Source organism: Stigmatopora nigra, chromosome 11 (genome assembly GCF_051989575.1).
Source record: "Stigmatopora nigra isolate UIUO_SnigA chromosome 11, RoL_Snig_1.1, whole genome shotgun sequence".
NCBI classification, from domain to species: domain Eukaryota; kingdom Metazoa; phylum Chordata; class Actinopteri; order Syngnathiformes; family Syngnathidae; genus Stigmatopora; species Stigmatopora nigra.
Window position 1 is genome coordinate 6,665,512 of NC_135518.1, and position 25,451 is coordinate 6,690,962.

Here is a 25,451-nt window from a genome sequence, read left to right on the forward strand (position 1 = left end):
CTCCCCATACAAATATTTAGGCGAGAGAATGTATACTATAGATGTTATTACATCTTAAGTCACACTTTTCAGTACTCTAACGGCGTGTGCGCTTTCCCATTTTGTGAACGCATCATCGGCTCTTCTCGGAACTACGTCATCACACCGCGACTCCCCACGCTTGGCCATAGCGTGGTGACAGAAAGCCAGCACGCTTGTCATTTTTACAAACAGCAAATCTATCGTGTATTGATCTCCGCTGATCAACATGAGCGACAGCGACGACGACGTGCCGGCGTTGTCCGCTCACACCCTGGCGGCTTTGCAGGAGTTTTATGAAGAGAACCAAGGCAAGAAGAACACTTGCGATGTCTCCACGCCCGCCGATCAATTCGCCGTGGGAGCCGTGGAGGAGGACTGGGTGAGCGATCATCTGAAATGTGCCCTCGCATTGTCCCGATGTTTACTTTTTTATTCATGGATCCTGTATTTATTACTTGTGTCATGTTTGTTTAGGGTATGAGTCAATTCTGGTACACAGACGAGACTGCAACGCGATTAGCAGAGGAACTTCTCGAACAAGCTGGAGTAGAAGGGAGGTAAGATACCCACTTCCACTCAAAAACGCTAAAGATCAACAATGACTAACATGTGCACCACTCAAGTTCAGTTTTTTTTTAACTTAAATACACAACCTCTACTTGTTTTTGTAAAATTTAGATCTCATTATACTTGTATATTGACAATGAAAACGTTCAATTCAAATCTTTACATTTCACAGAATCGCATGCGTTAGCGCCCCCAGCGTTTACCAGAAGCTAAAGCAGCTCGGAGGCAGCGCATCAGTAACGGTTTTCGAATACGACCGGCGCTTCGCCGTGTACGGCGATGAATTCATATTCTACGACTACAATGAGCCGCTGGGACCGGCGGAACGTGGGGTGGCGCCACGTAGCTTTGACGTGGTGTTGGTGGACCCGCCTTACCTGTCCGAGGAGTGCCTCAGTAAAGTGGCTCGCACGGTCAAGTACCTGACCAAAGGAAAAGTTCTGCTGTGCACAGGTCAGAGGAAATACTTGCAGAGAACATCTTACTCATTGGCTGCCACTGATGGTGCACATTTGCTCCATTTTGGCTGGCAGTGGCTCCTAGTTTAAATGAATTGGATGACTATCATTGTCGCTGGCAGCCAAGGGGTTAATTGTTGTTCAAAATGCAGCGTGATGACATTTAGTTGAGTATATTGGGGATTCAATTTTTCTCATTTGTAGGTGGCGTGATGGAAAACGCAGCCAAACAACTCCTGGATGTCAACGTGTGTCGCTTCTTGCCACAGCACCGGCGCAATTTGTCCAACGACTTCCGATGTTTCGTCAACTACCCGTCACCTCTTCTCTCCGGCTGAAATGTGGTAAAAAAAGGGACTGGACTGTGGGATGAGAAGTCATTTTAATTGCAAAATTTTCAAATTGTTAGAAGTATCAAAATCTTAACAAATGGTTCAGTTTTTTGGTTTCCTGAAAAGATAACCAACGTATTATATCAGATTTTTGTTATTGTTGGAAAGAATGCCATCTAGTGGATTGAGTGGCACGTGCCCCAATATGACAAAATGAAGGAAAAGGAATACTTGAAGTTGTCAATTAGGAGCATTTCAAGAGGGGGGAGCTCCGAACATAGAATAAGCAAAAACAGCCTATCTGCTGGGATACATTATTTCCCAAGTCTTGTTAGGAATGCAATTTCCTTATTAAAAGAGGAGTAAACAACCAGCCATGTGGCGTCTTTATCATTGGCAGCCAATGAGTTAAAGCAGTGCCTGAGTTAACCATGATAACAATTAATTTTACCATTCAAACGAGTATGTGATCATTTAGTTGTTAAAAAATAGAACTCCCAAGCGTCAAAAATTCTAATTCTACTGGGTAAGACCATTTTCCGATTTTATGACCCTTTCGCTTAATATTAATGAAGCTTAATATTAATGATGCTTAATATTAATGAAGCTTAATATTAATGATGCTTAATATTAATGATGCTTAATATTAATGAAGCTTAATATTAATTTTTGGATAGCATTTCTTTAATTTTCTTGTTTTTTATACTTGTTTAGTAGATTGGTGAAGACTCGCGTCGTAAACTAGGAAGATTGGTAGTTTCTGGCAGGTCTGAATTGTTGTCATTTACAAATAGGGTTCCCAACAAGTTGGACTAATATACAAATTGTGAAAAAAATAACTCAACTGCAATGATGTGCAAGTGCCATCGTTGAATATTTTATTCAGAATAGAACTTTGAACATTGGATTTGCATACCATTCCAATTTAAAGTGGCTCTGATAAACTATTGCCAATTTTGGTCCTCTCCATGCAACTGTGTATGTAATTGATTGTATGCCACATCCCACTGGTGGTTGTTGGTTTCTACTCGGGCAGCAGCTCATCGCCAAGGTCTTCTCCGGCGAATACGTCATCGTCCACACGCTTCTTGGAGCCCATCCGCGGCTGGTCTGCTAAAGGGCCAAGCGGGTCCACGTAGGACGCGTCTAGCAAAATACAAAAAGTTTGCCACACTTGGGATAAGCACACATCAGTTTGGTAGGGCAAGTTAGCAGCCATCTTTTCATTCACCCAATTCGTCAGGGTTACTACTCTTCTCATATGGCTCGTTGGAGGTGGGGAGCGACATCGCCGGTGCCGTTGCACGCTCGCCTTTGGGAACACCTTCTGAAAATGAGATAAACCCATTTGGTGGCAACACAGCATTTGTATGATCCCTCAGGATGACTGACCAGTATTGGCGTCAGCAGCTTCATTCCTCTTATTTCTTGTGCCTCCTTCTCGTTCTGCTTTTGCTCTCTGGAGGGGGAACAGAATACTCAATTGTTCCCATCACCATTATATTTGGACTACAAAATCCATTTTTCCTTTCCTGCTCTCTGAGTTCCTTCATCTTCTCGACCTTCTTGAGCTTGTTGGCGTAGTCGTGGACTTCTTTCAGGCCCATGTCCTGACACAGCCGCACCAGGAAGCGAAGACCTTCGCATAGATCGACATTGGATCAGGAGGCCCCGTTGGAAAACACGGTGGTGATGACTTACATTGCGCGTCCTCTGGAAATTTGCGGTGGATTTCTCTGTAGGTTTCTAGAGCTTTTTGTCCATTTCCTGCAATAGAGAAGTTTCATATCAAGAGCATATACATTTTTTGTATTGTATATTAGTGTAATTTCTGACCGCTTCTCCTGTAACACCTGGCTACCATCAACTGCCAACGCACCTCGTTGGGTCTAAACACACAAAAAAAGCTTCATTGATGGGTTATACATGAGTATTGATTTAATTTAATTGACTTCATAATTTCTGCATCTTATTGAGAGAAGTTAAATAATCCTCATAAGTTTGCTCCCTAATGACATATCAGCATCCCTCAGTGGCTGCAGATTTATCAACTGCGCATCCTTGATGCGAATATCTCATTGCAAAATCTCAAAAATGCTCTATTGAGTTGAGATCTGGTAAATGTAATGGCATTATTTTTATGCAAAATATCCCCTTGACTCACTGCACAAGTATGGCTCTGTTGAAATAGTGAATGGCCTTCTCGTAGAGCTGCGTCTGCACATAGTAGGCCGCTAACCACTCGATCACCTCCATGTTGCAAGGGAAGAGCCTAAAGGACTGAAAGGAAGTCACGTTGTCAACAAACTCTCACAGCAATTGGAATTTTTAGGGGTTTTACCTCGCAGTAGTAATGCAAGGCTTGCGATTTGTCCCCCTCCAAGTCATGCAGGTCCCCCAGTTTGGCCAAAGCTCTGGGGTCATTAGGGACCACACTGATGACCTGCATCAGCCACTCTACCGCCTGGTGGGGGTCCTCCAGTTGCTCATAGCTAACATCGTTAAAGGTGTTATTTTTTTTCACCCAAATCCATCATGAAAAGACAGATTAAGCATAATGATAAAAACAGAGCCAACCAGGCATCTCCCTGTTCTGTCAGTCGTCAAATCTCAAGTATTTCCCTCTAACTGTTTTGTCATAGCTTGCTTGTACATTACGCGTAGGTTTTCTATCCTGTTTTTACTAGAAGATTTGCTCGATCTCTTGAGACTATCTGCAACTTTGAAAAAAGGATACATGTCAGCTAGTTGGTACATGACCTCAGCGCTGTCCCTGAGAATGGCTTGAAGCTTCAAAAAGCAGTCCAGCGCGTCTTCTAGACGGCTTAGCTTCTTATACGTCAGACCTTAGCAGAAGTAAACTTTTCAGAACTGATACGAACATGGACGTAGTTTCTTTATGAAGGTTACCCAGGTTCCTCAGGGCTTCAGTACAGGAGGAGTCGTTCCTCAAAGCTTCTTTGAAGAACTCGGCCGCTTTGGCGTAGTCTTGCTTGACAAACTCGGTGTTCCCTTTGCACACAAAGGCTCCCGGGTTGTAGCGATCTGCATTCACCGCCAGATCGGCATAACGTTCTGCCTGCTCGTAGTCCTTCTCCTGGAATTGCAGAGGTTGTAGACGTTAGTAAAAGCTACTGGTTTGTATCTGGTTGGAATCGAGCAGTACCAGGATGAAGAGGCTAGAGAGGTTGTTGGCAGCAGCACTTTTGACTTTGCTGTCCTGCTTGGCCACTTCTTTCAGGATTTTCATGGCCTTTAAACAAAATATTGATGTCAATTTGGGCTATTTGGCTAAGCTAAGCTATGGGTACAGTGAGTTGAGGAGTTTCTGACCTGGTCAAAGTGCATTTGTCTGAAGAAGGTCATGGCCTTTTTCAGTTGGAGGTCATTGGCCAGCTCGGCATATGGAGAGTTCTTCACCAAGTCTACACACCTTTTGTAGAAAATACAGTAGAACGTGCTTATAGACGGAAGATGCAAATAATAAGAGTAGCTAGACAAACCAGTCAAATCCGGCAGAGAAAGACGACTCAATGACCGGAGCGATGAGTTTGGCGGCGGTCATCACGTACTTCTCGGCACGGGCTTTCCTGCGCAAAAAAGTGAACAGGTTATTTTTATGTTCTAGTAATCACAATTGCTGCTATTTCCTTACAGCTCTCTCTCCATCTGGTACAGCTTGTCATTTCTGATCACTTCCATCAACATGTTGGATCTGATGTCATCCTGAAACACATGGCGGCCACCAAGTCAAGTTGGCGTGCGTTTTGAAGTTTCCGACGCTCTGCTTCGGTCTTACGTTGGCTGCCAAGTACTTGTCCTCGTGCTGCACGTCCAGGGGTACGGCGAGTAGCTCGTGGAAGGCATTCTTCATGCCTTCGGCGTCACGGATGGCGTAGTAGCATAGCACCAGGTTGTAGCCAGACCTGACGTTGGCGCTGTTTCTCATGATGTGCTCGAAAGACGACACTGCTTCCGAGTACTGGCCCAACAGCATGAAGACGGTGCCGATATTCTGCATGATCTTGATCCTCATCTCCTTGTAATCGTCCGAGATGTGGTCCAGCGCCATGCGGTAGAACTTGACCGCTTTGGAGTAGTTCTTCTGCTTTACCCAGATGTTAGCCATGTTCACCTTTAGGCGCCCTGAGAAGTAGAGGTTTGGAAAATTCAGCCCCTAAAGCCAGTTCGATCGATCGAGCAAGGTGGAATTAGCCAAGCACCAGCGTTGGTGAACATCTTGTTTTTGATGATGACGAGGTAGTGGTTCAAGGCTTCTGGGTACATCTCATTGTTTTCACACTGGTTAGCCAGATTGAGCAGAACCTGACGACCAAGACAAAACTTGTACAAATACAGGCAACAAAAAAAAACATGGCTCGTAGATTGTCGTCAGGCTCACAGCGTAGGTGAGATCCAAGTTGATTTGGTCCGGGTCTTCGGATTGCTCCTGCTGCCTCACCAGCGCTCTTTCCTTCTTCTCGGCCTCTTTTGCCTTCTCCAGCGCCTGCCGACATACGTGTAAGAAGAAAGAGAGGCACTTGTCCAACTTGGACCAATAGGGTTTCTTTTGAAAAAAGGATGGACAGAGTCTGACCAGTTGGGAGTTGCCCGTGCTTTGCGCCATGCAGCTCTCTGTGATTAAGTCGTTCACTTTCTTCTCTAACAGCTTGATCTTTTCCTCGGGACTAAGTTGGCAACACAACCAACCACACACACATGTCATGATTTACGACTTGGTTTAAAACTACACAATACTTTCAATTTTTCATGTTTTAACTTCTCCAGTTTAAATGATGGCATTGTTCCAAAATATATACATTTTAAAGAAAGTCTTTCAGGTCAATAGGTTTGAAAAATGTAAACTTTTCATTACATTTACTCACGTGTCTTCTTTCCTTTCTTCCAGGGGGGGTGCGAGACCTCTGCAATGGCCCAAAGAATCGGACCCTGTGCCTAAAATGACACCATAGCTGTTTTCATCAGAACGGTATGTTTTTATTCATATTTTTTTATGTCAATGGTGTTGTTGTTCTCACATCGGGTGGGTGAGGAAGAATAACCTGCCGCGCTGATTGCAGACATTGGGCGAGCTGCTCCACTTTGCTAGAGACGAATTGTGGAAAGAATCAGAATCAGTCTTTGCCCTTGGGGTACCCCACAGCTCCCGTGTAAGTACCCAACTTTTTTTATTTTATTTGTGATGGTTAGGTTACCTGCACCGTTGCCGTCACGGGTCGACTTACTGATGACGGCATGGGAGTACGAGACTGTAAAGGGAAATGAGCAATTGGGTTGTCGTTTTTTTATGCTAACATGAGCAAGCGTAAATGCGAGAAAATCAAACTTTGGACTTACTCCAGAGGAACATGTTAAAGGTCGCCCCCCTGGAGTAAAATCAGTCAAATGTCCGCCAATCTATGTGGGAAATCAAAAGGGAATGGTTAGGCACCCGCCGTAAATCATTGACTGCCAGCCTTTCCCAATTCAAATAAATTAGGCGCCTGTCAATGGCAGCGAATTAGATAAATGGGACGATAACGATAATACAGACTGGTTGTAAAAGCACTCGTTTTCCATGACTGCTCTTGATTGCTTCTTGGAAATTGGCATCATTTTCCAACTCCTGTAAGAATGAACATGCGACTCATCGAGTCCATTTTTCACAATCTGATCCTAAAAGAACGAAAAACCATATTGATACGATGCTCACCTTGAAATCAAAAAGTGGATTATAATCATTGTAGCCCGAATAGAGGTCGTCCTCCTTGACGTTCAAATTCCGGTTGGTCATTTTTAGTGTCTACTGTTGAGTTGTTAGCTTCAACATGAAGGGAGTTACGTAATGGAATGTTGTGTTCACAAACACTCTTTGTGATGTCATTGGTTTGAGCTACGCCTCGTTGTAAGTCATTTATTTTTTAAAGACTGTATAATAATGATGAAAACAATACTATGTATTGTTGGGCTTCTTTCCTGAGAAACAATGGGGGGGGGGCAGCTCGAGTAAGGGTATTTGTTGTTAAAAAAAAAATTAAGTCATGTATAGTATTGCTTTTAATTGTACAGTAAGGTTATGTTTTTCCATTTTTTTACAAAAAGGGTAAAGATGTATAGAATGTTTAATTGTTACAAAAAGGCATTGCATAATGTATATACATGTGTATACATGCATGTAAATGTTTTTGAAATGACCATGTATAATGTATATGTGGCATAGAGGTTAAGTCACTTGACTCCCACGTGGGAGACCTGGGTTCAAATCCCGGTTGGGACACATTTTCACTTAGTTGTTTCTGTGTTCTTGCAATCAAGACACTCAAATGATTACAAGGGATAGTGTAGCTACTTGGTGGCGTAGTGGTTAACTCACCGGACTCTTGTCTGGGAGACCTGGGTTCAAATCCCGGTTCGAACACATTTTCACTTAGTTGTTTCTGTGGACTTCTTCTAAAAATACTCAAATGATTACAAAGGAAAGTGTAGTCACTTGGTTGGCGCAGAGGTTAGATCACTGGACTCCCGCCTGGGAGACCTGGGTTCGATTCCCGCTGCCGTTGTTTGGCTGATCACCGAACCAAGTAGTCTGGAAATGGAACAAGAAAAAAAAAAGAAAAACTTTTTAATTTTTATTAAACACTTAGTCATACTTTTCAGCAAAAGGTTATATTCCGAACTGCCTTCGGCAGTTCGGAAGACACTTGATGGACCTGTATGTGCGAAAGGCGTTCTCGGGTCGGCCTTCGGCCGACCCTCGACCGCTTGCTTGGTCAGTGAACCGCCGACACCGGGAAGCGAACTCACGTTCTCTCGGTGCAAAGGCGAGTGTGCAACCCACTACACCAACTCGTGCCCCACTTATACATAGGTGTTGAAACGTTTTATACAAGGAAATTGGGTGAAACACTTAGTCATTTTTTGGACAAAATGCTTCATCCACCACTGAATACTTATACACTTAAACACTTAGGCATTAGAACTTATTCATTTAACTGAATAATATTGGGAAAATCTTTGCCGGCACTGGGAATTGAACCCATGACCACACCGGTGGCAGACTGATGACTTAGCCACTGGGCCACCAACCTGTAAGAGAAAGCAGTAGTACTTGCAGTTTTATCCAAGGAAATTGGGTGAAACACTTAGTCAGTTTTTGGACAAAATTCTTCATCCACCACTGAATACTTATACACTTAAACACTTAGGCATTAGAACTTATTCATTTAACTAAATAATATTTGGAAAATCTTTGCCTGCACCGGGATTTGAACCCAGGACCACAGATGTGGGAAACTGATGACTTAGCCACTGGGCCATCACCCTGTGGAAGAAAGCAGTAGTACTTGTTGTTTTACCTCTTTCACTTACCTGATTAATATTTGGAAAATTTTTGCAGGTACTGGGATTTGAACTCAGGACCACAGATGTGGAAGACTGATGACTTAACCACTGGGCCACCACGCTGTGAGAGTAAGTAGTAGTACTTGTAGTTTTACCTCTTTCACTTACCTGATTAATATTTGGAAAATTTTTGCAGGGACTGGGATTTGAACTCAGGACCACAGATGTGGAAGACTGATGACTTAACCACTGGGCCACCATGCTGTGAGAGTAAGAAGTAGTATTTGTACTTTTACCTCTTTCACTTACCTGATTAATATTTGGAAAATTTTTGCAGGTACTGGGATTTGAACTCAGGACCACAGATGTGGAAGACTGATGACTTAACCACTGGGCCACCATGCTGTGAGAGTAAGAAGTAGTACTTGTAGTTTTACCTCTTTCAATTACCTGATTAATATTTGGAAAATTTTTGCAGGCACTGGGATTTGAACACAGGACCACAGAGGTGGCAAACTGATGACTTAACCACTGAGCCACCACTCTCTGGGAGTATCTGGTAATATCTGCAGTTTTACCTCTTTCATACACATCGATATACAAGCATGTATACACATACATGTGTATACATGCATGTGTATACACATGCATGTATACACATGCATGTATACACATGCATGTGTATACACATGCATGTGTATACACATGCATGTGTATACACATGCATGTATATACATGCATATACATGTGTATACATGCATGTACATATACATGCATGTATATATACATGCATATACATGTGTATACATGCATATACATGTGTATACATGCATGTATATACATGTGTATACATGCATGTATATACATGTGTATACATGCATGTATATACATGTGTATACATGCATGTATATATACATGCATGTATATACATGCATGTGTATACATGCATATACATGTGTATACATGCATGTATATACATGCATGTATATATACATGCATATACATGTGTATACATGCATGTGTATACACGTGTATACATGCATGTGTATACACGTGTATACATGCATGTGTATACACGTGTATACATGCATGTGTATACACGTGTATACATGTATGTGTATACACGTGTATACATGCATGTGTATACACATGCATGTATGTACATGTGTATACATGCATGTATATATACATGCATGTATATACATGTGTATACATGCATGTATATATACATGCATGTATATACATGCATGTATATACATGCATGTGTATACATGCATGTATATACATGCATGTATATATACATGCATGTATACACATGTACATACATGCATCTATATATACATGCATGTATATACATGTGTATACATGCATGTATATATATATATATATATATATATATATATATATATATATATATATATATATATATATATATATATATATATATATATATATATATACATGCATGTATATATATATATATATATATATATACATGCATGTATATATATATATATATATATATATATATATATATATATATATATATATACATGCATGTATATATACATGCATATACATGTGTATACTTGCATGTATATATACATGCATGTATATACATGCATGTATATATACATGCATGTATATACATGCATGTATATATACACATGTATACACATGCATGTATACAATAGATGTCAATGAAATATAAATGATGTCCAAGTATGAGGTGACAACATTTTAATATAACTTATATAGATTTTGTACAGGTCATTTATCAATGCCTTCCTATTTATTTCAGCGCCTGAACGTGTCACTTCCTGTTCAAGAAACAACTTCATCCCCAGAACCCTGCCGATTTAGTTTTAGCCGTCCTCCAAGAGTCCAGAGTGCGAGTGGTGTTCTGCAGCGCCCGGTCCTTGTCCATCAGGGGGACGCAGGTACATCCCACCGCCACCGAGACGTAGACCTCTGAGTAAGAGCGGCGGCCCCCGACACAGGCACCAGAATGCCTGAGTACGACAGAGGGAGCATACACCGGAGTACTGCGGTAATTCCGGCTCTCCTGGCGCAGTGGTCCGGTCAGGCAACCGCGGCACAGGCAGTATGCCTCTGGGATGTGACGGGGATATCTGCTTGGGTCATACGAGATTCTGGAGAAAAAAAAGACAAAGTAAATATACTCCTCAAAAAACCTTATTAAATCAAAACCTTTGGTAAGAAACATTGTCTACTGTTCTTTTTAAAGGTGAAAAGCCTTGTATATATACATTGGTGTTTGCATATACACAAGTATACATGCCTATTTTTCCACGCATGTATACATGTGTATATATACACACACGTATATACATGCATGTATACACATGTATATATACATGCATGTATATACATGCATGTATACACATGTATACACATGCATGTGTACACATGTGTACACATGCATGTACACACAGGCATGTATACACATGCATGTATACACATGCATGTACACACATGCATGTACACACAGGCATGTATACACATGCAAGTATACACATGTATACACATGCAAGTATACACATGTATACACATGCAAGTATACACATGTATACACATGCAAGTATACACATGTATACACATGCAAGTATACACATGTATACACATGCAAGTATACACATGTATACACATGCAAGTATACACATGTATACACATGCAAGTATACACATGTATACACATGCAAGTATACACATGTATATACATGCAGGTATATACATGTATATACATACATGTATATACATACATGTATATACATACATGTATATACATACATGTATATACATACATGTATATACATACATGTATATACATACATGTATATACATACATGTATATACATACATGTATATACCTGCATGTATATACATGTATATACTTGTATGTATATACATGTATATACTTGTATGTATATACATGTATATACTTGTATGTATATACATGTATATACTTGTATGTATATACATGTATATACTTGTATGTATATACATGTATATACTTGTATGTATATACATGTATATACTTGTATGTATATACATGCAGGTATATACATGTATATACATGCAGGTATATGCATGTATATACATGCAGGTATATGCATGTATATACATGCAGGTATATAAATGTATATACCTGCATGTATATACATGTATATACCTGCATGTATATACATGTATATACCTGCATGTAAATACATTTATATACCTGCATGTATATACATTTATATACATGCATGTATATACATGCATGTATATACATGTATATACATGTATATACATGCAGGTATATACATGTATATACCTGCAGGTATATACATGTATATACCTGCACATATATACATGTATATACCTGCATGTATATACATTTATATACATGCAGGTATATACATTTATATACATGCAGGTATATACATTTATATACATGCAGGTATATACATTTATATACATGCAGGTATATACATGTATAGACATGCAGGTATATACATGTATAGACATGCAGGTATATACATGTATATACGTGCAGGTATATACATGCAGGTATATACATGCAGGTATATACATTTATATACCTGCATGTAAATACATTTATATACCTGCAGGTATATACATGTATATACCTGCAGGTATATACATGTATATACCTGCACATATATACATGTATATACCTGCACATATATACATGTATATACCTGCATGTATATACATTTATATACATGCAGGTATATACATTTATATACATGCAGGTATATACATGTATAGACATGCAGGTATATACATGTATAGACATGCATGTATACACGTGTATACATACAAGTATATACAAGTATATGCATGTATATACATACAAGTATATACATGTATATACATACAAGTATATACATGTATATACATACAAGTATATACATGTATATACATACAAGTATATACATGTATATACATACAAGTATATACATGTATATACATACAAGTATATACATGTACATACATACAAGTACATACATACAAGTACATACATACAAGTATATACATGTATATACATGTATATACATACAAGTATATACATTCAAGTATATACATTCAAGTATATACATTCAAGTATATACATTCAAGTATATACATTCAAGTATATACATTCAAGTATATACATACAAGTATATACATGTACATACATACAAGTATATACATGTATATACATACAAGTATATACATGTATATACATGTATATACATACAAGTATATACATTCAAGTATATACATTCAAGTATATACATTCAAGTATATACATTCAAGTATATACATTCAAGTATATACATTCAAGTATATACATTCAAGTATATACATGTATATACATTCAAGTATATACAAGTATATACATTCAAGTATATACATTCAAGTATATACAAGTATATACATACAAGTATATACATGTATATACATACAAGTATATACATGTATATACATACAAGTATATACATGTATATACATACAAGTATATACATACAAGTATATACATGTATATACATACAAGTATATACATGTATATACATACAAGTATATACATACATGTATATACATACAAGTATATACATACAAGTATATACATGTATATACATACAAGTATATACATGTATATACATACAAGTATATACATGTATATACATACAAGTATATACATGTATATACATACAAGTATATACATGTATATACATACAAGTATATACATGTATATACATACAAGTATATACATGTATATACATACAAGTATATACATGTATATACATACAAGTATATACATGTATATACATTCAAGTATATACAAGTATATACATTCAAGTATATACATTCAAGTATATACAAGTATATACATACAAGTATATACATGTATATACATACAAGTATATACATGTATATACATACAAGTATATACATGTATATACATACAAGTATATACATACAAGTATATACATGTATATACATACAAGTATATACATGTATATACATACAAGTATATACATACAAGTATATACATACAAGTATATACATGTATATACATACAAGTATATACATGTATATACATACAAGTATATACATGTATATACATACAAGTATATACATGTATATACATACAAGTATATACATGTATATACATACAAGTATATACATGTATATACATACAAGTATATACATGTATATACATACAAGTATATACATGTATATACATACAAGTATATACATGTATATACATACAAGTATATACATGTATATACATACAAGTATATACATGTATATACATACAAGTATATACATACAAGTATATACATGTATATACATACAAGTATATACATGTATATACATACAAGTATATACATGTATATACATACAAGTATATACATGTATATACATACAAGTATATACATGTACATACATACAAGTATATACATGTATATACATACAAGTATATACATACAAGTATATACATACAAGTATATACATGTATATACATACAAGTATATACATGTATATACATACAAGTATATACATGTATATACATACAAGTATATACATGTATATACATACAAGTATATACATGTATATACATACAAGTATATACATGTATATACATACAAGTATATACATGTATATACATACAAGTATATACATGTATATACATACAAGTATATACATGTATATACATACAAGTATATACATGTATATACATACAAGTATATACATGTATATACATACAAGTATATACATGTATATACATACAAGTATATACATGTATATACATACAAGTATATACATGTATATACATACAAGTATATACATGTATATACATACAAGTATATACATGTATATACATGTATAAACATTCAAGTATATACATGTATATACATACAAGTATATACATGTATATACATACAAGTATATACATGTATATACATACAAGTATATACATGTATATACATACAAGTATATACATGTATATACATACAAGTATATACATGTATATACATACAAGTATATACATGTATATACATACAAGTATATACATGTATATACATACAAGTATATACATGTATCTACATACAAGTATATACATGTATATACATACAAGTATATACATGTATCTACATACAAGTATATACATGTATATACATACAAGTATATACATGTATCTACATACAAGTATATACATGTATCTACATACAAGTATATACATGTATCTACATACAAGTATATACATGTATCTACATACAAGTATATACATGTATCTACATACAAGTATATACATGTATATACATACAAGTATATACATGTATATACATACAAGTATATACATGTATATACATACAAGTATATACATGTATATACATACAAGTATATACATGTATATACATACAAGTATATACATGTATATACATACAAGTATATACATGTATATACATACAAGTATATACATGTATATACATACAAGTATATACATGTATATACCTGCATGTATACATACAAGTATATACATGTATATACATTCATGTATAAACATGTGTACATGCATGTGTGTATATACATGTGTATATATACATGTGTATACACATGTATATACATGCATGTATACACATGTATATACATGCATGTATACACATGTATATACATGCATGTATACACATGTATATACATGCATGCATACACATGTATATACATGCATGCATACACATGTATATACATGCATGCATACACATGTATATACATGCATGCATACACATGTATATACATGCATGTATATACATGTATATACATGCATGTATACACATGTATATATACACACATGCATATACACACATGCATGTACACACATGCATGTACACACATGCATGTACACACATGCATGTACACACATGCATGTACACACATACATACTGCAAATTGCACTTATGTCGAAACACAATGTATTGTTGTTGCGTGTGCTTGCAGGTTATTTACAATATGACTGCATTTGTCTTATGTGTATTTGTTAGTTTGTTTGTTTTTTGTTTGTTTTACCTGTAAGCCCAGGGGGAGACGCTGAGCAGGTTGACCGGGAGTTTGCTCTTGCTTTCGCCCGAAGTCGGGCGCAGGGCGGCGGCGCTGGGGCAGCTCAAGTTGACCCTCTCACGGGGCTCCAGCTGCAGGGCGTGGTGGAAAGCGCTCAGCACGCCGACCGAAAGGCGCCCGAACATCTGCTCCAGTATCTCCTCGGGAAGGTCCAGACAAGAGCGACCTCGGGAAGCCTTCTTCTTCACGCGGCCACCCGCAGCCGCGCTGACGCCGGCGGCGAGAACCAGGAGCGTGGCCGCCACCAGGAGCGGGACCCGGATCCCGATCCCGAACCCACGGGGCATGGCGAGCTGCTTTGTCGGGGTTTGCGATAGTAACTCAAACGGGAACACGTGGTCGCAGCGTACACTCGAACGCCACGCCACGCCACGCCACGTCCGTCCGTCCGTCCGTCAGTCCGTCCGTCAGTCCGTCCGTCTCCACACAAAGCAACACCTCAGCTGGGAGTGGGAGGTGCGCACTCAGGGGCAGCTGTGTCAATGCTAAAAACAACCTCAAATTATTATTTCTTTTTGGATTTTCAAGCTACTTTATTATTTACACAATATCAAAATAGATCTAATCGTAGCTCCTTTAAAACAAACAAACTTAGAAAAAACAAAACAATATTATTATTGAAATAGGTGAGAATACAGTTGGTTGCCACGCTTGCTTGAATTCCACCGCCAGGGGGATGGTCTTGCAAAATAAGTGTTGAAATGATCATATCTGTCCCAAAAATTAATTCATTCATATGATACATTTATACATTTATGATTATATTATTAATTCAGTGTACTGTAGCGCAGGTGTGTCCCAATTTTTCTGAAGAAAAATGAAAAGATGCAAGGGACAAGTACCAGTTTCATTTGTTGAAAATATGGATATCTGCTAAAAAATAAATAAATAAATCAGTTGTTTTAAGTATTATCTTATTGGCTACCATTGACAGCAATAGACATTGAAATCAATTTGACTGGAATTTGGAGTGTTTGTGCATAAAACTATTGTTTTGTAAAGCCACCCAACTTATGTCAAACTTTAAACTGGTGACCGATGATGGTTATTTTCAAAACTGCTTTTCCTCACGAGGGTCGCAAGAGGCTAAGCCCCTAATCTGGTTGCGAGCCAATCAAAAGTAACGGGTTGCGTGTGCCACCTAACTACTCCGGCAGAAGGTCATCTCCGAGCTCTTCGTCTGCAAAATCATCGTCGTCATCGACCCGCACCTTGACCCCCGTCTTGGGTCGCTCCGTCGCGGGCCCCAGCGGATCCACGTAGGAAGCATCTGAGCACACGCGGCTTTGGGTGAGCCCCATTTTTTTTTTTTTTTTTGCCAATGGAAATCTATTTGCCGGCTCCTCACCAAGTTCTTTGGGGCTGCTGCTCTCGTAAGGGTCGTAAGAAGCGGAGAGTGACATCACCTGGACACCCGGACGTTCGCTTTTGTGGCCGTTGCTGCCGCTGTCTGCAACGTGAACGGAAAAGTCAGGGTGTTTGGTCACCAGGGCAACATACACACACAAAAAAACCCACTCTGCCTTCACTCAAAGTGACAAATTTCTGGCAAAATGCTTCATAGGGAGAACATCACTTGGAAAAGTGGACACTAAAAGTAGAGTGTTAAACAATGGGGAGGGACAAAGCCACTCTGAGGACTATTAAAGTTATTATAGTACTCCTTAAACCAAAGGTGAACTTTTTAAAGATAGCAAAAAAAGGAAGTATAACCATATTTTCTCACATATTGACCAATAATAGCATACGCAAGCACAACCAGGAAGTGTGTCCGTAGCGGTATAATGTTCACCAAGTCTCTGGGTGCAATAATAACATGAGGTACACATTACGCATGTCATGTGTATTTTGTGCGCATATAAGCCGTAGCCTTGATTCAGCCACCATTTTTTTTTACTTACAAGTACAGCGTATATGTGAGAAAATACGGTATTCCTTGAACTCAATCGCTGCCATTGACAGTCTTAGACATCAAATTAGTTGGGGAAAATGGGTGATGTTTCATGTTTAAAGTGTAGCTTTAAAATGGCTGTAAAAGAATTTAACATTGCTCAAATGGCTTCATCTCAGCAAAAAAAATTAAGTTTGGCCAATAAACAGAATTTTTGACAAACTCCTCACGTGAGCTCTAAGCTCTTGAATGGTCGTCGATCGTCGTCAATGGCAGCTATTATTCAAAAGGGAAAAAATGCGGAGTGACTCTTTTCTCGCATGTTGTTAAAGCGTTGCAGTCTTTACAGAAAAGAGGGAAAATTCTCACGTCCGTTCGAGGTTTCTCGGGGCACTGCGAAGGCGCCATGTGATGCGTGGGAAAAGCCAGTTGTGTGTATTAATCAGAGATGAGCCGTTTCACTTTATGGTGACTTTGGGAGAATATTTTTTTGCACCCATTCAGAATAAAGTGGGACTCACCCGCACTACCTGCGCTGCCTTCTCGTCGTCCTCGCGAGCTGCCCTCTCGTGCCGACTTCACTCTCTGCGGAGACAAGTGCAAAAGTATTGGGTCGGCAATACAGTTATAAACTACAGCCAAAATGAATCAGAGTCAAAATGAACATGGCGTTTCTAAATTGCTAATTTGACTGGAATAGAGAAAATAGGATTCATGAAAGGAAGGTTTCCTTGTACTTGCTGAGCTAAAAATGTCTTCATCAATTTTGAAAAAGGCAGTCTTAGATCCAAAATAAATTAATTAATAAATAAAACAACAACAAAACAGACCAAAATTAACAGCACCAAATTTAAAGACTCACTTTGCCTATGGTTTATACATTGAAAGTTTTTGCCTTTGCCAGAGACCACCACATTACTCACTGAAGGTCAAATTGCATTTGAAGTTCATAAAGCCAAACGACAGCTATCTTGTCTATTACCTTAACACTAATGAAGCTTATATTCCGACAATTTGGAGGGCAAAATGGTGTATGCGGTCCTAAATGTGCACTGAAAGTAATGCAGGCAAAATGAGTTTGACACCAGAGCTTCCCTCATATTTATCACATCCCAAAGTCATTTTACGGGAATAAGAATCCCCAGACATTAAGCAGAACAAAAGGCAATAACTCAACAGGATAGTCATTAAAACCATGACGGCACTTTTGGATGACTCGGCAGCAAACTGACGAGCTTCACTTGTGATGTTGGAACGTCGCTTGATTCGTTTTGAACGCTCAACCATCCCAATCGTTGCGGTCGCACAGTTTGGACGCAATTCTTGTCTCGCCGACCAGCAGGGTGAGCTCATACAGGAGCAGCTGGTTATGATTTGACAAAAGTCACTCGGAATCGTTATGAGTGCAAAGCTGAAGTATGCGGTTCCTTTACCCTACTATAAAGAAAGCTTTAACTCTCTGTAGAGCAAGTGATTATTTCCAATCATTAAAAAAAACTGTCCCATAAAGACCACACGTCTTCTTATGTAGACATTTCACTTATGTTTCAATTAAATTTATCGTTTCACGGATAACATCTTGCAGCTTAGACCACAGTATCACATTTCTTTTAATAAAATGTACAATTTTTATTTTTATTTTTAAAAAATAGTAAATTACTGCATACTGCCTTGACTGTATACTAAATTCTAGTTCAGCTTAGTTAGACACATTAGCCCATTGATTGAATGCCGTAAATTCTAACTAGGTAGCCCAGCTCACTATTTAGCCATCGTTCTTTCCACTCGTTACGTCATCTAGCTCGCTAGCTAACTGGAAAGATGAATAGGATGTCTATTGTTGTCGGCGGCGCCCAATGAATTAATGACAATATCCCAATTGTGCAAGACAGGTGTTTGAGTGCATGTTCTCCAGAGAACAATAAGAAAAGAAAACAGCTGTTTCTCATCTCCAAAATGGATCTCCGTGGCCACCAGGCACACAAAAAGAGGAACACATGTTTTCAATCAGGAAGGGTGGGAACAGATATGATAAATGGCATTTAGGGGCCCTTTTCATTTTTTAAAAAAAAGTGCACGCCGATTTCCAAAATTTTCCATACCTGTTCTCTGAGCTCCTTCATTTTCTCCGCCTTCTTCAGTTTCTCGGCGTAGTTGTTGACGTCCTGCAGATCCATGTCCTGACTCAATCTAACCAAGAAGCGTAGACCTGGAAACACACCAAAAAAGAAATGTCATCTTTCCTCGTGCTTAAAAGATAAATCAGGAAGAAGAAAATGTAAGGAATTACATTCCACATTTTCAGGGAACTTGCGATGGATTTCTTTGTAAGTATCCAGAGCTTTCTGGTAGTTTCCTGAAAAAAAAGAACCCAGAAAAATGAAGAAAAAAAATGTTAAAATCTACAGTAGGCAGGTTAAGTTATATAGGACATTGTTTTGTATAATTATCAAAATATTCCAAATGAAAGCCACTTTTACAATAATATTCAGTGTTTTTGTGACGATTTACAACTGATTCCAAAACGGTGGGTGACAAGTTTAACAAAAGTCATGTCATTACCTCAGGTTTAAAAATGTTAACATGTAAAGATCACCGCACAAGCACTTACCACTTCTCCTGTAACAGCTGGCCACCATGAGTTGCCACCTCACCTCGTTTGGTCTGAGGAACAGCACAGCACGTCAGAGAAAAAGCACAAAATGAAAACAACGCCTTTCATCCAACTCACTGCACGAGTATGGCTCTGTCGAAGTAGTGAATGGCCTTCTCGTAGAGCTGCGTCTGCACATAGTAGGCAGCTAACCACTCGATCACCTCCATGTTGCAAGGGAAGAGCCTAAAGGACTGAAAAAAAGTCACGTCGTCAACAAACTCTCACAACAATTGGATTTTTTAGGGGTTTTACCTCGCAGTAGTAATGCAAGGCTTGCGATTTGTCCCCCTCCAAGTCATGCAGGTCCCCCAGTTTAGCCAAAGCTTTGGGATCGTTGGGGACCACGCTGATGACTTGCATCAGCCACTCCACCGCCTGGTGAGGGTCCTCCTGTAGCTCGTAGCTAACGCAGTTAAAGATAAATTGCTTTTCTTTTTCTTTAAAAAATGATCATGTATATACAGTAAGGCTCTTTTCTGAAGCTTGGAAGGATTTTTTTTAAGTAACAATGCTCTCTTTTTCAAAACAAAAAGAAAATTATTGTTTGTTAGCAGAAATGCAATAATGTATTTATATTTACTTTGAAAAAAAGGAAAGAAAATACATATTTTAACTTTTTTTTCATACTCCCATTTTTAGGGTCTTATTTGACAATTACTTTTTGATTTTGAGAATTTTCATACCCAACTAAAAAACTGGAAAAACGGTAAATATTCTTTACTTATTTTTTAACAAAATCCCTATTCTGACAAAAAAAATCCTGACCTCTATCACCCTCAATCTTTTAAGGAGAAGGATACATGTCAGCCAGTTGATACATGACCTCGGCGCTGTCCCTGAGGATGGCGTGGAGCTTCAGGAAGCAGTCCAGCGCGTCATCTAGACGATTCAGCTTCTTGTACGTTAAACCTTCCCGGGAACAAAAAAAACAAACAACGGCCCTGTTTTGGTAGGCTTTTGGACCCCCTTCTCGGTGTTTCATTTTGGTGCTTACCCAGGTTTCTAAGTGCTTCGGTGCAAGAGGAGTCATTCCTCAACGCCTCTTTGAAGAACTCGGCCGCTTTGACGTAGTCGTGCTTGACAAACTCGGTATTCCCTTTGTTGACAAGCGCTCCCGGGTTGTAGCGGTCGGCAATCATGGCCAGATCGGCGTAGCGCTCCGCCTGCTCGTAGTCTTTTTCCTGCAATAGGAAACATTATACAGTTTATATTCATGTTTTAACCATTTATTTTGGAGGAAAAAAAATCTTTCCCTTTGATTGTTTTTCTTGCATATTTAAAAAAAAATAATAAGAAGAAAATGTGCATTGTTTTTTTAACCAATATTATTCAAACAACCCCTCGAAAAAGTATTTTGTCCACTAAGATGACTTGACTCTGGCAAAACTACTACTTAAACAACAAGTGCTACATACATAATAAATGACCATGTGAAAGATGGTTGTTCAAAAAATTGATAGCTCGCAAAGAACAGGAGACGTACCAGGAAGAAGAGAGCGGAGAGATTGGTCGAGGCTGCGCTCTTGACTCTGCTTTCCTTTTTCTCAAAGGTCTTGAGTATGGCCACTGCCTGTCAAATGCGGCAAAAGATGGACATCAGTTCATGACCTTACTGGTGTAAGCCGTAAAGTGATTCGGAGAGCGACCAAACGAAACAAAAGGAAGCAGAAGGTGCACATACCTCGGCCTTATACATGCAGATGAACGGAGGGAAGAGCACACCAAAAAAGGACAGAAGGAATGCGATGGATGAGAATGAGGAGCGAGCAGTTTGTTTAGATGAAAACGCTGGCGAGCAAAGCTAACAATGCGGCAGCGCACGAAGAGCAAAGCCGACGACACATTGTTGCTGAAGGAGCATTCCCCCCCCACACCTGGTTGAAGTCTTTCAGTCTGAGGTAGGTGATGGCTTTATTGATCTCCAAGTCGTTGGCCAGCTCCACGTACTGAGAGCCCTTCACCATGTCCACACACCTAAATATAGAAATGAATTACGCTTAACACAGATATTTGAAAGTAGCCAGTAAAATTTCATCTTGTGGTATTTTGTGCTGTCACCTAAAGAATACTCCTTATTGGAGAAATATTTAATATCTGTCTGGAAAAGATACTACTATTCACGCATCATTTCGAAGAATGGACATTTTGCCATAAAACTTTGGATTTTGACAGTGATTCTTTTAAAGTGTTTTTTGAAAAAATGCCACATTTTATGTCACTCTGGATGCGAGTCAAGAAGCATTGAAAATTGACGTATATCATACCACATTTTTGCAAACTAGTACAGCATTTTCCAATAGGAGGAGCTTGGTGGCCGTAACTATGAAAGTTTAACAAGCTGCTTTTAGATAAGTCAAAGAAAACAAACCAGTCAAATCCAGCGGCGAACGACGACTCGATGACTGGAGCAATGAGCTTGGCGGCGGTCATCACGTACTTCTCGGCACGAGCTTTCCTGTGGCAAAATAAATCGTAAATAAATCACACTCAAAAAGTGAAAACGTTATTTTTGTGTTTTAGTATTCACAGGAGCTACTATTTCCTTACAGGTCTCTCTCCAATTGGTACAGCTTGTCGTTTTTGAGGGCTTCCATCAACATGTTGGATCTGATGTCATCCTGAAACGCATCACGGCGACCCGGTCAACGTGTGTTTTCATTTTCGGACGCTCGCAGTCTGTCTTACGTTAGCGGCGATGTACTGGTCCTCATGCTGCACTTGCAGGGGTACGGCGAGGAGCTTGTGGAAGGCGTTCTTCATGCCTTCGGCGTCGCGGATGGCATAGTAGCACAACACCAGGTTGTAGCCGGTCCTGATGTTGGCGTTTTTGCTCATGATGTGCTCGAAGGACGCCACCGCATCCGAATACTGGCCCAGGAGCACGAAGACCGTGCCGATGTTCTGCATGATCTTGATCCGCATCTCCTTGTAGTCGTCCGAGATGTGATCCAGCGCCATGCGGTAGAATTTGATGGCTTTGGCGTAGTTCTTCTGCTTCACCCAGATGTTAGCCATGTTCACCTTCAGGCGCCCTGGAATGTAAAAAGATGGAATAATTCAGATTTCTTTTATAAAAAAAATACATTTAGAAAAATTATAATTATCAGCAGTCTGACCTTTGAACATCACTTCTTAATGAAATGTGGAGTGGAAGCATTTTTTTTGTCATGGAGTCAAAACAAGTAAGAGAAGTGTCTGCCATCTGTCTAAGCTTATATGACTTTATTCTTATGAAATGAGTTGTTTTTTTTTTAAAGAAAAGAATGAGGGCAAAAAAGTAAATATAATTGTAATCAGACTTTGTTACAACTTGCATACTACCCAGGACAATCAGACAGACCTCAATCCGACCTTTGAGTTTTCTTAAAATTCAATTAAAATAAGCATAAAAACGAGAGAAAATGTAACAAAACTTTAACGGAGAGTGATGAAAGTAAAGCCCACCTGCGTTGGTGAACATCTTGTTTTTGACGATGAGTTGGTAGCTGCTCAGGGCTTCGGGGTACATCTCATTGTTTTCGTATTGGTTAGCCAGGTTGAGCAAAACCTGAAATTTGAATAAACAACAATAAACACCCAAAAATATGTGCCTTTGGCAATTCCTATCAACCAAGAAAACTGACAGCATAGGTAAGATCTATGTTGATTTGCTCTGCGTTGCCAGACTGCTCTCTCTGTCTCACCAATACCCGCTCCTTTCTCTCAGCTTCTTTGGCCTTCTCAAGAGCCTGCCAAAACAAACACAACAACTCAAATCCAGTACGACAGACCCCAAAATACATAATTAATGATGAACGGAGTCCGACCAGTTGCGAGTTGCCCGTGCTTTGCGCCATGCAGCTCTCTGTGATTAAGTCGTTCACTTTCTTCTCCAACAGCTTGATCTTCTCTTCGGGCCTAAGGTGACAATAATGTGCTTAAATCATATTTGGATCAATCGAGATTATACATGAATGTCATGGGGAACTCACAAATCTTCTTTCTTCTCCTCCAGCGCAGGTGCAGGGCCTCTGGACTGGCCAAGAGGGTCAAATGCTGAGCCTAGCGTGACGATGGAAAGATTTTTTTTTTTTTGTTAAATAAGTTGAAATATTAAGCTTTTGGGCAATATTACATAATCAATACACGTACCACGCGCTCGCGATGAGGTGTAACCCGCTGCTCTAACGGCCGACATGGGACGAGAGGCTGCATCCTGGTTTGTAAGCAGACATACATAAATATTAAATCTGTATTGTCACATTTTAGTAATCAATACATTACCATTACAGCTCCAGTCACGGGTCGGCCGATTGAGGAGCTCATACGGGCCTGCAAACAACAAAAATAAAATAAAAAAACTTTAATTAATGGAGGAAATTCCCAAATCATTTGGGGAAAGTACCATTAAAAAAACGTCACCAGGTAATTCATGAAAATCTAGTACCAAAACTCACTAAATTGACTTACCCCATAAGATGAAGCTAAGGGGCGCCCCCCAGCGGCAGTGCCGGAAAACTTTGCCGTCAGCTGCACAAGAAAAGTGGTTCAAGACAACTAAACATGATAGATCGTGTTATGGGCACAACTAGCACGTGTTTATCAACAGTTTAATCACACAATGGGCCACATTTGGGCCATTATGATAGCACAAATATTATCATTTTATGTGCTTATACACACCGGGGGTCTTCTTCCATGACTGGTTCGAACCGCTTCTTGGAATCCCGCATCGTTATCAAGATCCTTTAATTGATAAAGTCATCGTGATTGCACACATATTGCATTTCACGGATTTACAGTTGCATAGAAACCAAAGCTAAGTCGAATGTAGCATGCTAAGTGTTTTTACCTCCGTGTTAAACGTCGGGTTGTAGTCGTTGTATCCTGAATAAATATCATCCTCCTCTACCGCTAGATGTACATTTTCCATTTTCCCTAAGGAAAAAAACGTGAGTTTGAAGCGTTAGTCGATTAAAATAAAAATTAAAAAACAAGATAACCAAGGAGTTTGTTGTCAATCCCAGAATTCCACGCACTGTGGGCGAGAATAGGTTTGTTGAAAAGGCATGATTC

General features: G+C 38.8%; 4 protein-coding genes across 13 annotated transcripts; 1 reads left to right on the forward strand and 3 right to left on the reverse strand.

Annotated features, from left to right (window-relative positions):
- The first annotated feature begins 150 nt into the window (after positions 1-150).
- eef1akmt1 (EEF1A lysine methyltransferase 1) lies at positions 151-10,911 on the forward strand. Of its 4 annotated transcripts, XR_013327801.1 has the most exons (11): positions 151-400; positions 496-578; positions 761-1,041; positions 1,251-1,390; positions 6,288-6,368; positions 6,460-6,549; positions 8,775-8,848; positions 8,916-8,989; positions 9,057-9,130; positions 9,198-9,278; positions 10,521-10,911. XR_013327801.1 is itself a non-coding variant. In XM_077727585.1 (4 exons), the coding sequence occupies exons 1-4, from the start codon at positions 248-250 to the stop codon at positions 1,382-1,384; spliced, it is 651 nt and encodes a 216-aa protein (XP_077583711.1). In that variant the 5' UTR covers positions 151-247; the 3' UTR covers positions 1,385-1,753. The 4 variants fall into 4 exon arrangements, 1 of the variants encoding a protein (XP_077583711.1); XR_013327800.1 differs by lacking the exon at positions 8,916-8,989 and having other exon boundaries at positions 10,521-10,910; XR_013327802.1 differs by lacking the exons at positions 8,775-8,848; positions 8,916-8,989 and having other exon boundaries at positions 10,521-10,909.
- On the reverse strand, positions 2,234-8,941 carry LOC144203955 (intraflagellar transport protein 88 homolog). Of its 7 annotated transcripts, none has more exons than XM_077727579.1 (24): positions 7,092-7,373; positions 6,933-7,004; positions 6,737-6,796; positions 6,595-6,648; positions 6,418-6,484; positions 6,265-6,334; positions 5,976-6,066; positions 5,781-5,885; positions 5,602-5,704; positions 5,178-5,524; positions 5,034-5,104; positions 4,882-4,968; positions 4,712-4,811; positions 4,545-4,631; positions 4,289-4,475; positions 4,116-4,224; positions 3,720-3,870; positions 3,543-3,658; positions 3,215-3,267; positions 3,080-3,145; positions 2,911-3,017; positions 2,771-2,837; positions 2,610-2,702; positions 2,234-2,524 (listed from the first exon to the last, which is right to left on the reverse strand). In XM_077727579.1, exons 1-24 carry the CDS (start codon positions 7,170-7,172, stop codon positions 2,403-2,405), a joined length of 2,466 nt encoding a protein of 821 aa, XP_077583705.1. In that variant the 5' UTR covers positions 7,173-7,373; the 3' UTR covers positions 2,234-2,402. The 7 variants fall into 7 exon arrangements, 6 of the variants coding, with proteins under 6 accessions (XP_077583705.1, XP_077583704.1, XP_077583707.1 ...); XM_077727578.1 differs by having other exon boundaries at positions 2,610-2,705; positions 7,092-7,368; XM_077727581.1 differs by lacking the exons at positions 6,933-7,004; positions 7,092-7,373 and adding an exon at positions 7,752-8,941 and having other exon boundaries at positions 2,610-2,705.
- Positions 10,445-16,252, reverse strand: il17d (interleukin 17d). The gene is made up of 2 exons (XM_077727584.1): positions 15,799-16,252; positions 10,445-10,872 (listed from the first exon to the last, which is right to left on the reverse strand). Exons 1-2 carry the CDS (start codon positions 16,134-16,136, stop codon positions 10,557-10,559), a joined length of 654 nt encoding a protein of 217 aa, XP_077583710.1. The 5' UTR covers positions 16,137-16,252; the 3' UTR covers positions 10,445-10,556.
- Positions 16,239-25,448, reverse strand: ift88 (intraflagellar transport 88 homolog). Its single transcript, XM_077727576.1, has 25 exons — positions 25,228-25,448; positions 25,059-25,121; positions 24,846-24,905; positions 24,660-24,707; positions 24,528-24,591; positions 24,368-24,437; positions 24,203-24,293; positions 24,020-24,124; positions 23,841-23,943; positions 23,082-23,428; positions 22,944-23,014; positions 22,765-22,851; positions 22,271-22,370; positions 21,880-21,966; positions 21,391-21,577; positions 21,197-21,305; positions 20,649-20,799; positions 20,472-20,587; positions 20,352-20,404; positions 20,031-20,096; positions 19,843-19,949; positions 18,262-18,325; positions 17,198-17,299; positions 16,996-17,119; positions 16,239-16,334 (listed from the first exon to the last, which is right to left on the reverse strand). The coding sequence occupies exons 1-25, from the start codon at positions 25,306-25,308 to the stop codon at positions 16,289-16,291; spliced, it is 2,502 nt and encodes an 833-aa protein (XP_077583702.1). The 5' UTR covers positions 25,309-25,448; the 3' UTR covers positions 16,239-16,288.
- Between the last annotated feature and the right edge of the window lie 3 nt (positions 25,449-25,451).